The 13,914-nt window shown below is 35.0% G+C and overlaps 1 protein-coding gene across 4 annotated transcripts in view; it reads left to right on the top strand.

The window, feature by feature from the left end:
• Positions 1-13,914, top strand: part of LOC149807722 (receptor-type tyrosine-protein phosphatase epsilon-like) — a 294,518-nt gene that overhangs the window by 139,704 nt on the left and 140,900 nt on the right. For all 4 annotated transcript variants that reach the window (XM_089969775.1, XM_089969783.1, XM_089969765.1 and 1 more), the window contains one exon: positions 4,519-4,595. In XM_089969775.1, the coding sequence (XP_089825901.1) occupies positions 4,519-4,595 (77 nt within the window). The remainder of the gene's footprint in view (positions 1-4,518; positions 4,596-13,914) is intronic.

Genomic DNA, 13,914 nt, shown 5'->3' with positions numbered 1-13,914 from the left:
CGCTATAATAATGTGTGGCGATCATGGTCAACCTCCGCCCTTTGTTGGACCATCTCCACATGACTGGTTAAAAAATTTCGTTGATTATTACGAAGAAATAGATGATGATCATAGAGCTCTTGATGCAAATTTGAAGGAGTTTAAAAAATTAATCAGATTACAATCAAACAAAATTCAGTGCGAAATATTACGTGGAGTGATCTCAGAGACATCAATGAGTGATTTTTTGAACTCATGGAGACCCACCGATTTGATCGTAGCAAGCAGAAAAATAATCAGAGACGCTTTACAACAACAGTTATTTCAACTGCATAAAGAACAATATTCAGAATTACCCGTACCGTTGTGTTATAGACCATCAGATACACGAAAACAGAATATTAATGTTGATATTCCAGGACAGACAGAGTCAAGGAAGCAAAATCTCGTATTAAATGATATTGTCGCCGTTGATATCAGTGTGGTCGAAGATGCATTACGCGCTGACAAATCTCCATGGGTATTGGGATACGCTATGACAATCCACTCGTCACAGGGATTAACTATTTCTGATACACGAGTCTGGATTGTAGACGATCGCATCGAGTGGTCAAATTTAGTTTATTTGGCGGTATCGAGGGTCAGAAATATATCTCAATTACGTAGAATTATAATTCCTGAAATCGTTGATAAATTTAACATCATCGATGATGATATAATAAGAAAAAAATTAATCGGATATAAACAATCTGACAAAAAAAATAAACGCGACTTTGATCTTGATGTTGAATTTATTACCGAGTTAAAACAGCAGCAGAACAATCATTGCATCAGTTGTAATTGTATAATGTTATGGCGATATTCGAGTAATGATTCAAGACAATTTACCGTAGATAGAAAAGATAATAGTCGCGGTCATACACGAGAAAATACCATGTTAACCTGTCTTGAGTGTAATCGACGTCGGGGTGCAGGCACCCTTGGCGCTAGCGCCTTGGGTGCTAGTTAAGTGATCGAAATCACCGAAGTGATCGCGGCGGTAGTTGTGTATCCGCGGGAATTATTTGTAGTTGTTCACGTGTAAATCCACGTTGAGGAGCGGCCGAATCTAATCTGTAGATTGCAGGTCTGGAAACGCCTACATTTCTTCCAGTGGATCTTGTCACGGTAGATATTTTGTGTGTGGTAACACTCCAAATAGGATCAGTTGCTCTCGCGCTACCACCTTCAAGTTCACCAGGCTCATATAAATATCTGACTGTGACATCACCTAATATTTTTTGTTTTCCAGCATCTTTCCGTTGTGTTGGTATATTTTTTTTTGTGACCGCGCTAATGGGTTTCATGTTGGTTGTTCGTGTAATCTCATTATTTAATGCAGCTATCACGCTTGGTAATCTTGCAACCCATTCACGAGATCTTTTATCCTGAATAAATTCCCTCGCGTATTGATATCCAAATAACCGCTCAGCAAGTGTTCGATTAAATCGCTCAACAATTGCCTGATCACGGTGAATTGCAGTATGACCTCGTCGTATTTTGGTATTGTGTTGTTTCATTAGCGATGATACTGGACCAAGAAATTCCTTACCAGGATCAACCTGTAGTAGCTGCGGCCATCGCAGACCACCTTGTGGTCCGAGTCCTCGTTGATAAATTCGTTCAAACGCATCGGCTACTTCAGATGATGTTTTCGCCGATAGCGGCTCTGCTTCTTTATATCTACTTGCAACATCAACTACGGTTAGCGCGTACTTGTACGTTTTTCCACGCACAGTATCATGCGGTAAAAACAGAATATCAGCTTGATGAACTTCATTAGGAACACTGACATCGAAATACGAGTACTGAATTTGTTTAGGACGTGGTAGATAAATTTGCCATATTGCTTGTTTAGATAACCACGTTTTAGCAGTAGAATGTTTAACCGATGCTGCATCAGCAAGTTTATCAATTGCTGCTTTGCCTCTCCAGTATCCTCTCGGTGAATAATAAATTGATTCCATTATTAATTACCAGCCCCAATCGCTAATTTACCTTTCATCGAGGATCTTACTAACCAATTAGCTAATGATTCTCTAATATTTTTATTTTTTATAGAATTTAATGAATGAATTAATTTTACATCTGCAATATGCCTATCTTGTAGATTTTTACTTTTATAAGCTACATCATGAACATGACAAGTTCGATCAATAGCGTTTATTGGTTCCTCGCCTGGTTTTGGTTGATCTTGATTATCGAGCCTGATATCGAGTCGAGTACCAGGACCGCAATAATTATATCCTGGTAGATGTTTTTCTCCGCTGTATTTAGCCCATGGAGCACCTGGAAACTTTGACATCAAATTAGCAATATCACCACCGCGCTTATTAGGTAAAAACGAAAATTTCTTTCTACCGCATACAGAACATTTTCCACCGTACGCTATTTTTTTGTTTTTTGTTATAACCGTAGCTAAATCAATAGTTGGAGTTTTAACTTTACAGCGTAAACAATATAAATTCATGTTATAATATATATGGATATAATTGATTTCTCAGCAACTCGGCAGCGAGAGCCAGTTAAACACCATCCTGCGCTACCGAACTCCATCAGAATGATTATCATAGGACCATCTGGATCGGGTAAGACGCAATTATTACTTAATCTGATAATGAGATGGTTGAAATGGGATAAGTTGTATTTAGTAGCACCATCCGTTGATGATCAACGATGTTATGATGTACTTAAAGATTTCAATGAAAACGCGCGATTACTGGATGAAGATACTGATGTTATAGAGTTTATAACCGATATTGATGAAGCACCATCCGTAGATTCCATAGATGGATTTATTAATAATTTAGTTGTGTACGACGATGTGATGCTAGATAAACAATCAAATCCAGCCAGAATATTTTCCCGAGGGAGACATAAAAATACAGACGTGATCTATGTTACTCAACGATATACACAAATACCAAAAGTGATCAGAGACAACTGCAACATTTTAGTTGTGTTTAATGGCGTAGACACACACACGTTGCGAAATATTCATCAAACCTGGTGTGGTGGTGACATGGATATAATTAAATTCAAAAATTTCTTCTCACGAGCGCAAGCTACCCCACATGGATTTATAACAATAAATTTACATGATCCAAGAACAAGATATCGTGTGGGTATTGATAAAATATTTGGGTAACAGGGGGTGATGATAAAATTAAATTTAATTAAACAGATATCATTAATATAATGAACAACTGTGCGTGGCTGCGTCAAGGAACCACTAACAATTGTAATAAAAAATGCCGTGGAGAATATTGCAAGAAACATAATTATCTTATAAAGAAAAATCCTCATGCTGGTCCACGAAGATGTGTTGGATGTAACAACGGCGTTAGAGGATTATATCAGATTTGCAAAAATTGCGGTGGAGATCGATACAGAAGTTTGATGATATATTATAAACACAGAAAAAACATAAATCCCAAAGTAGAAAAACCACCATCAGAACTTGAATATTACTTGAAACATAGAACAAATTCCGAAGATTCAGATGAAGATGAAACAGATGAGGAAAAACGACAGCGAGAACGAGTTCAAAAATATTCATCAAACTTGGTATGGTGGTAAATTAATAGCAGCAGAGAGGGTACCTACCAACGTTGGTCGTCAAAAAAATAAACAAGAAATAAATAAACACGTAGAGTACTTTATTTTTTCAGCTACTATTTCGAACTGAGGTTTTATTAGTACAATCGGTCATTGCAAAAATAAACATCTCAAGGAAAGTTCATTTGTAAAATCTGGACCTTTCTACGAGATGATTTATTTGTTTGTTTTATTTATTTTGTCGGAATTCTATGGTCTGTTCACCCTCTCTGCTGCTTCAGGGCATCAAAGTTTGTACAAATGATGCAAGTCCAATATCGAATATGGCCACTGTTACTAAAATTAGAACATTTTTTGGTGCAAATGATGCAAGTTCAGTATCAAGTATGGCCACTTTTTATAAAATTAGAAAAAAAATTAAAATGTAATTTGTCAGAATATGCCTAATTTTTCTCATGAGTTGTCATTACCAACCCTGATTACCTGGCCGAATTCTATTTCAGTTTGTTAATAGGTCAACATTAGTTGGGTGACTTTGGCCTATTGTGTACATGTTCACAGTTTCATTCTCTCATCTGTGTTTTCCTGGGCAAGGCACTTCACTCCCATTCCTTAACTCTACTAAAGAGCCTTTCAGGTACTTATGTGCTTTTAAACACTCCTTATTATATCTTTTGACAAGATGCAAATGTTGATCTTTTGGGGAGGCCCTGTAGCATAGCTGGTAGTGAGACAGACTCGTAATCCAAGAGATTTGTGATGAATACCTATCTAGGCTGGCCTGGGTCTGCTTCCTCTTTGTGTCTTGGGGAAAGGCGTTAAGCTCCCATTTCCTCTACGTGATATAGCTAATAATGTGTTAAAAGTCCCATAAAACCAATGAAACCATATTCAAAATTCATTCCTTAAAACTAATTAATTTTCATGATTTTTTTCTTGCAGATGACCACAGTAGGGTGATTCTGACTGACCTACCACCAGGTGAAGCCAATGGCTACATCAATGCTAGCTTTATTGAGGTAAATACCAGGCTCTTTTCCATAATTATATTGTATTGTGTAGTTTATTTTTGTAGACATGTACTTTTGCTTTCTTCAAATCTTCCATTTCTTTCATTTATAAACTTTGAAGTAAACTTTCCATGAGGTCCTTGGATTTTCCATGAGATTATCCATGATTTCACAGAAGCTGGGGTATAATTTGTTGTAGCATCTTTCCATTAAAAATACTTGGAATGTGGAGACTCCACAACACAAATTGCCCATCAAAAACACATGGATAGAGCTGGAACATGGAGAATCCATAGCACAAATTGCCCATCAAAAACACACGGATGTAGCTGGAACATGGAGAATCCATAACACAAATTGCCCATCATGCACACATGAATGTAGCTGAAATATGCCTCCACAGCACAAAATGCCCATCAAAAGCACAGATGTGGTAGGAACATGGAGACTCCCCAGAAGAAACTTTCCATCATAATACACATGGATGTAGTTGGAACATGGAAGCTCCAGACACAATTTGCCCATTAAGAACACATGAATGTAATTTGAACATGGAAACTCCATAATGCAAACTGAAAACACACTGATATTGAATCGAAAGAGAAAGGTCCATGTCTGATGTGAAACCATGAAACTGAAATAAAACGCAGAACAGAAACTAGTGATAAAGAGGGAGGGGTGGATAATATATAAACAGGCAGATTCCCTATCAATGAATGAAGAAAAGACCTTGAGATCCATCACCTTGAGACTATTTGTGCAAATCAGTTTTACGTCATCAGCACCAATACTGGTATGTTAGGTCTGCAAGCAGGGTTGTCAAAAGGGGTGGGTGATATTGGTGACTGTCTTTGATGCCAAGCCTGGGAGGTGCCATTTTGTGGAGTTTACAGTATGTTTTCACAGTGGGTATGCCAAGGGCAGCACTCACCTGAGGCACCATTGTACTGCCATGATTCAGTCTGCTAAAAGAAATTGTTATAAAACATTGTTTGCAAATACAGATCATCCAATGGAAATATGGACAATTCTGAGGGACTTTACTGCAAACAGAAACAGTGGAATCTCAAATTAACTAACAGTTGATGGGACAACATCTGATGCTATGCATGATATTGTTAACAGATTTAATAAGGACTTGATTAATGTAACAAATGTAACTTCCAGCATACCAAATACTAATGCAAAAATACAAAGTTTCCAGACTTTATTAAGTTGAAAATCTCTGAAAATGTACATTTCACTGTTCTATTTGTATCCTGTATAGATGTATTAAGTGAACTGAAATCTGCTAGAGTGGATCTGATAGGTTCATTGATTTCAAAGAAGCTGATATGTTTTGCATCATATCTTTACATTATTAAAGCTTTACTAGGTTACCTAACTGAAGGCTGCCATGGTTATGCCTGTTATAAAAATTAGATGCAGATAATTATAGACCAATATCTATTCTGCCAAACATGTTCAAACTGCCTGAAAGACATATGTCAAAAGAACTCTAAGCTACCTCTCAAAGTAATAGAATTCACCAGTCCAAATCCAAATTTAGACAAAACCACTCTGTCAGTCTGCAGTGACACAAATCATTGAATAATAGTTGTTTGCTAGGGACAATGGAAAATTGGTGGAAATATATACTGAAGTCTTTAGACTTAGTTGATCATAATATACTTGCATGGAAACTGGAACAGTACCAATGTTCTTTTTTATCACTCTCATGGTTCAAATCATACCTATCTTACAGAAGCCAAAAAGTTATTATTGATAACATTAAATCAGGGCTGATGTCCATCAATAAAGGACTGCCACAGGGATTTATTTTAGGACCTGTATTATTCCTACAGTTTAAGAAGGACTTGCCCCTGTATGTACAAGATTTAAATACTGATCTGTGTGCTGATGGTACTACTTTTCGTAAGTTTGATTCTAATGCTAAAACAGTTGGGTGAAGATTGATATGAAGTTGAATATTGGTACTGACAGAATAACCCTCAAAAAGCAATGATGTGTAATAACCTGCATTTAGGGAGTGAGGTATGCATACGTGTATACGGTAAACTCCATTCATACAACCCGCCCAATTCGGTCTGAATTTTTTTTTTTTTTAATCAGTGCATTAGCAGTGAATTGCTCAAATGAGTTGGCATTAATATTTTCTAGGATCCTTTGTTTTGTTTACTTGTTGATTAATAGTTAGTTGGTGTAGTCAACATGTTTTTGTGATAGCGAAAATAGGGAGTATCATGCTGGCGGCTGGCATCCTTGATAATTTGATTAATGACTATTTCTAGTTAACTGTTTAAGACTGTACAGTTTATACTCAATGTGTTTATAGCCTCTGATGTTTCATTTGTATACAACATAGCATTTAAGTTTGGCTTTCCTCTTCTTTATTGCTTTGGTACATATACATGTTGACTGCCTTGTCATGCGGTCTACCTCGGTAATATTGTAAGAGTGCTTAACACGGTTTCCGAACCATTGCTATGAGTGAGAGACTAACATGGTATGAGCCGCAAAATACAAAACTGATTTTTTTTTTCTTCTTCTTTTTTTTACTTAGGGCAATTCAGTCACAATGTAGCAATGTGTAAAATATCTAGCTGGTAATTTCTATAAATAATCATCGTGAAAATTAACTAAATATACACATACAATACTAGCTCATGCTGGTTTGAATATTCCAACAAAAATTGTGGGTTTTGTGGGTTTTGCTAGAACTGTGGGTTTTGTGGGCTGATGGTTGTGGGTCTTGTGGGCATTGTGGGTTTTGTGGGCATTGTGGGTTTTGTTGGATTTGTGGGTTTTGTGGGCTTTGTTGGTTGTGGGTTTTGTGGGTTTTGTCAGGAGTATATAAGGCTTTGTGAGCTGTTTGAGAGAGTTCAGTCAGCTAGCAGCCATCAAACTAGGTACATTACAGTTATTGTGAGTTTTATTTTTATTTTTTTTATTAGTTTATTATAGCTATGTAACTTTAAGCAATATTTTGGACAGTTTAATTTTATAAAATTTATTTAAGTACAAATTAATTTTTATTTAAGTTATTTTTTATTATTTTTGATTCCTTTCTCTCTTCCAAATTATATGCATTCTAGTCATTTCTAATTTATTTTACAAGCAAACTAGACATTGTTTTATCATTTGTTATTTGAAATTCAGTTATATGGTCAAGTGAGTGTTGTCCTCACAGACCAATACTTCTATTTATTTATTTATTTAATTAGTTTTATGAAGCTAAAGACATACAGATAAGTTTCTCTACATTACAAATATATAGTTCCTTTTCTTAAATTATAAGTCCAACAAAGTTCTTAGGAAATAAAATGTCTAAGTCATTTTGAGTGTTTTCCTCACCGACTTGACATTCTAACTTCAATTCAACAATACTTGATTATTCTAGCAATCTATAAAATACAAGTTATTTGTCTATTTTATAATTTATTAGTTGTCTAAGTCATTGTGAGTGTTTTCCTCACCGACTTGACAGCCAGTTTACTTCCATCTATATCAATTCACTTCAAATAAGTATTACACTATAGTTGAAGTATGAAGTCAAGCAAGTGTTTTCCTTGCAGATTTTTACATTTCACAATTACAATCAAGTCATAGTTTCTCTTTTGTAGTAAACTTTATTGCAACTAAATCCACATATGGTAACTCTAATATAATTTTCACTCATCAGAAGAAATAATATAATGAACTAATAGTATAGTGCTAATGTGTATCCTGACCTTGCATGAATTTATCATATACCATACTGTACCTCCAAACAATGATAGCATTTTGGCTTAGGAGAAAAACAACAAGACTGTCATGGTTATGAACTGACTTTATTCGCTGTTTCTTAATAAATGAATCATCTTGTGTTATGGTTGAAAAGAAATCAAGAGTTCAAGTTTACTCTATTCCCCCCTCCTTAGTCAGCCGTCCTAACTCGGCCATTACAGTTGCTTGCAACTAGGCAGATGATTTCAGTGAATAGAAACCCAAATCTTGAACTGTATACATGTATATTGAAGATAATCTGATTGAAAATGTTGACACAGAACAACTTTGGGATAAGAATCTAGACTGGTGCAAGCAAGTTAACCATGTTTGTTCTGTAGTAAGCTCAATAATTTATCTTTTAAAGTGGATAAAAAGTTATCTACCAGTCAGCTATTGGAAATTAGTCTTTAGTGCATTCATTCTGCTTCTTTTGAACTACTGATGGACAATTTGGGCAATTAACAACAAATAGCAATATTGGAATATTCCACAAACTTCAAAAAAATGGCAGCAACAATTGTCCTAGATTTATTGTTTGATGCAAAATTCTTTTACTGAATTTAATGGCTGAAATTTTAATACAGATTAGCATACCAATAGTCTTTATTAATGTTCAAAATTAAGAATGAACATTGCCCCCCCCCCAAAATATGGATAATCTGTTTCATTTTAAGTCAGAATAACAACACCATTTACCTAAACAAATATTGATTACATATGATTGTTGCAAAATACCATTACCAAGAACAAATACTTAAAAAAAAGTCATTTGCTTACACTGGTGCAATTCTGTGGAATGAGTGCCACTAACCATTTGATAAAAAAAAAACAAATCTTAATGTGTTCCAAAACAAACTTGTAAAACCATTTCCAGTTGTCATTTGGAATATTGCAATACATGCTCTCCAATTTCTTCTGTTAATGCATTTCATATACACTTTGTGCTTTTATACTTGTATCATGAGGAGCACAGGGGAGAATAGTATGTTATATGGACTGAGATAGTCTCATTATATAAAGCATTTATTATTATTATTATTATTATTATTATTATTATTATTATTAAAAAATAATTATACCTTGTTCATGGAACAGGCTTGATATTTGGTAGTCTGCATGCCCATACCAACCATGTTAGTGGAAATAGGCTTGACAAGGGATCTCAATCTTATCTTTATTCAGCTTCCTCCAGGTGACTGCTCCAGTGGCCTGGTGGTTAGAGCATCCATCTCAGATATGAAGGTCTGAGTTCAAACCCCAGCCAAGTCATACCAAAGACTTTTTAAAATGGTACTATCAGCTGCCTCGCAAGGCACTCAGCATTAAGAGGTTAGTGTTAGGACTGGTCAGCCTGGTATCAGGAAAATGTGACTGGGTGGGACATCATAGTGCATGTCATGATGTTACATGTCTGATGTTACAAGTTGATTGAAACTGCAAACAAGAAGATCTTGATCTGCTTAGGATAATGCTCCTGCAGATCAGGGTCTGTGTTGTTTGTTCTACTGACTACTCCTAACAAACTGTAAAGACACAGATCTGCTGGTACATTATGTGATGGCAGATCTGGGTCTCTGCAGTTTGCAGTTGGACTTGTCTTATAGGTGAGTACCATAGTTATTCTAATAGATGCCCCAGGGGCAGTGCAATTTATTTTTTTTTTGGGGGGGGGACATTGAATACCATACATCACAGTAAACATTCATAAAGTCATTTTGATTTTTCTAGCAGTTGTTGGATTATTCTTGTACTGTTTTAATTATTTGGACATATTTACCATAATGGATATATATACTGATCTATAAGCCTCCATTTCTAGGCATTGGATGACAAACGTTGAAGTTGTAAAGAATTTAAATTACATATGCTATGAAGTCTAAATGCATAAGTAATCTGCTGGTCTTCTGTCTGATTGCTTGACCAGTCCAAACTTGTGATTAGAGATAAACATTCACACCTAGCTGGGTGATTAGTTCAGTTAGCCAATCATCAAAATATTAGTTGCATGGTGATCTATCTGGCTGTTTCAACATGTTTGATTCCATTTTACCTTGAGCTGAAGGCAAATCTTCCTATTTACAATTGCTATTAAACAACATGTACGAACCTTAATTCTAATATCTGGACCCTATAAGTTCCTGGACATCGCCCTATTTAAAATTTGTTATAATATTTACTATTACAGTTTAACCTGTCTTGAAAGACCACTCTTTCTTCCAAACATAATTGTCTCTACAGACAGGTGATCTTGTGTAACAGGTCATAACACTAATAAATAAATGTGTGCACGGAGATTATGGTCTGTGAAGAAAGGTGGTCTCATAGCAGTGGTCTCTTAAGTTAGATTTTATAGTACATATTAAATTGTATGGACACAACATGTGTTTTATAAGCTGACAGTAAGAAAGAAATTCAAGCTGGAATGGAAACTTTTACCATTACTCAAATATGGGTGATTGAATTGAATAAATAACCATTTGACCTTGAAAGGTGATTGAATCAATAACCATTTGACCTTGAAAACACTTTGATTATCCTAATTATAGCTGGAGTCAAACTAGCCCTTGCTGGCTTTTTTAATTATCTTTCTCCTGGCTGAGAGGGTCAGACAAATCAAATCTGAAGTTCCTCTTAGGGATCACGGTATTTTCGTTGCTCTTTCACCTTATTTATAGTAATTGTCACATGGGTCAAGTATGTCCGTTTTCTCATTTTAAATTAAACATGAATTTTTCTTATAAAATTTAACACTAATTTTATTTAACCAAAGTCTATTCAATCCTGATAATTGAATGCTTTGCACTTTAACTGTCATCAAGAAACTTCCAGATGAAAATTATCAATTTCCATGGTCTTTTACAATGGTGGCCATGTACTAATAAACATTGGTTTATGTTGAGCGGAATCATCACAATAATGGGTAGTATAAATTTGTTTATTAATATGCATAGCTTTCATTGTGACATCACATCATGTGACATTCAATCCAGATTGTACTGGATCACACCTTTAGATTAATTTTGTCCAAAAATGTCTACTTACTTTAACATTGACTTTGCCGTATGCACTTTTCAGGGCATCCAAATAATGAACTTCAAAATAAATGTAGATGTAAAAGAATCCACATGAAGTGAATAATTGCCACTTAAAGATTTGTAGAATCAAATTCTATAAAATGACACCCATTACTGAAATAATTGGTGTTGAATGCCTACATGACCTGTGTGACTTGTACTATAAATACTTTCTTGTCATTACTAGTATGTCAAGAGTGGCCAAAACAATTTTACTTTCAATACTTACTACATTAAAAATGAGACTGTACTTCTTTTTCTATGCAGAGGCCAATGGATTTTTAGGATTACGGCTCATTTTACAGGTGCATATGCGAAAATGTAGGATGTCACTCATACTGAAGTAGATAACTGAGTGAATTTAAATTGTGTCTAACACACCTTAATTGTTTGGACATTTAACTCCAATTGCAGTTGATTTATATGAACAAGACATTGTCTAGTAATCATATATTTGCAAGGTGTGATATTAATCAATGTAGTTCACCTTAGGCACTTCCTGCCAGGACTGAACACGTCAGGTGCATCATTTTACCTTCGAGTTTTCAGGACAAAATATTCAGGAAAATTTATAATTTCCATTTCACTCAAATTATCTGGACAACAAGAAAAAGTAACTATTTTTTTAAGTCCCCAAAAGACGGTAAATATTGCAAGTGATTTTATCCCCATTGCTTTGAAAAAAACTTAACTGACATACATAATAGTATAATGTCATTTAGCATTATGTATTCATATATTCATCTGAATTGCAGGACCTTCTAGATGAAATTTAAATGATTACCTGTAAATATCAGCATGTAGCATATGTGTTATAATCATAGACAGTGTTGGGTTAATTTTAGACTCAAACAGCATGTCATGAGTTCCCATGGGGGGGTGGGGTGTCATAGCATGTTAACTCAGTAAAACAACATTATCCAATTAAGATTAAGCTATCTTTTCATAGAAAATGACTGGAAATTCAAACACAAATAAAACCAAATAACTTGTCCATTTTATTTTTAGCAACGAATACACTTAAAAACAAAAATATCATCGGTTCAAATAGCAATGTTAAATATCATCACCACACATGTATACACAGTTGCAACATTCACAAAATCACAAGCACACTGGCATTAAATAAACATTACACCAAGTTTCTGTCTTTAAAATCCTTTGGCTGGTGGAATATAATCCTAATTAGATTAATTGCTTTCTTTAGTTCAGTAGTGGTTTTTGAATGTATTGCAACTGTCATTGGTGTTCATCTCTGCACTCATTAGAGACTGGATGGTACTGTTGTTCAAACTTCCTTGTTGGATTCTCCGAGCAAATCCTGGTCAGAACTGAGTTGTTCTTGCCAACCATAATGTTGGCCTGGACAGAATTGTATCTAATGCAGTTTTTGACCATGAGATGCGCTTTTCTTTAATGAGAAAAAGAAAATATACATTAGGAACTGGCCATTTTGTTGGTGGGGGGGACATTCTTTCCTAGCTTTATGGAGTCCTCACAGGTGATGCAGCAGCAAATGACTCAGTCGGTCTGTTTCATGGCTACGATGATCCTGAAAAGCATGGGTCCTTTAGTAATTTAAATTTTAACGAGATTAAGATTATGAATAATAACAAAGAGAAACAATCTGAAGGTCGAATTCACATGCCCTTGAATATGTTGTCTTGTCCTGATGTCAATATCTTGGTTGCATTATACACAAAGAATTAAATCTCCCCTGAGTGCCGCACAGCTTCACAATGTAAAACTTTGTCAGCCAGGTTTTCTGAAATTTAGTTTTACTGATGGCTTATTGTTTCTTGAATCACATTCTGCCCTAAAAAAGGAATCACACTTCAACATTATTCTAACTACCAAAATAATCATGTTTTGCGTTTAAGATATATATAGTAAAATCCTACTTCAAAGAAATTTGGTTGCTGTTCATGAACTTGCCAGTAATTGTTAGTAAAGATGGCTTAAACATTCTCATTTAAGTCATTGATGTGGAGCAAAACTTTAATTCTTCAACATGCATCACTTTGATATACCAATCTCAAACAAATTTAGTTTGTTTAACTTTGTAACTTAATTGTGCAAATTAGCCTAAGCAATCTTCAAAATACACATGACCCCAGTAATTGTCAGGCAGGTACATGTAATATGTAAAATGGTGGTTGTTTATGCCTGACTGCCCAACCTTTTAATTGCCTTTATGTCAATTATTTATATAAACTGCTGCGGTGATAGTTTCACTTAAGCCCTAAACAGGACTGTTAACCATTTATACATACCACATATTATGAGCATTTTTCTTTCTTTCAAAGATTACAGAAAATTATGTTTTTTGAATTGCAATCATATCTGGGGTATGGGAGCAAAAATGCTTTTAGCTTGGCACATGGTGTTAAGGCAGGCATGTGTAGATATAATATTACTGAAAAAAAAACTTTCAAAACTACCTGTATCGGAGAATATGAAGCAGATGCTGCATAAGATAATATTAG

Source organism: Sinohyriopsis cumingii, chromosome 1 (assembly GCF_028554795.1).
Source record: "Sinohyriopsis cumingii isolate HCF-2022 chromosome 1, ASM2855479v2, whole genome shotgun sequence".
NCBI lineage: Eukaryota > Metazoa > Mollusca > Bivalvia > Unionida > Unionidae > Sinohyriopsis > Sinohyriopsis cumingii.
Note: the sequence above shows the minus strand (reverse complement) of the source record. Positions and strands in the feature narration are given on the sequence as shown.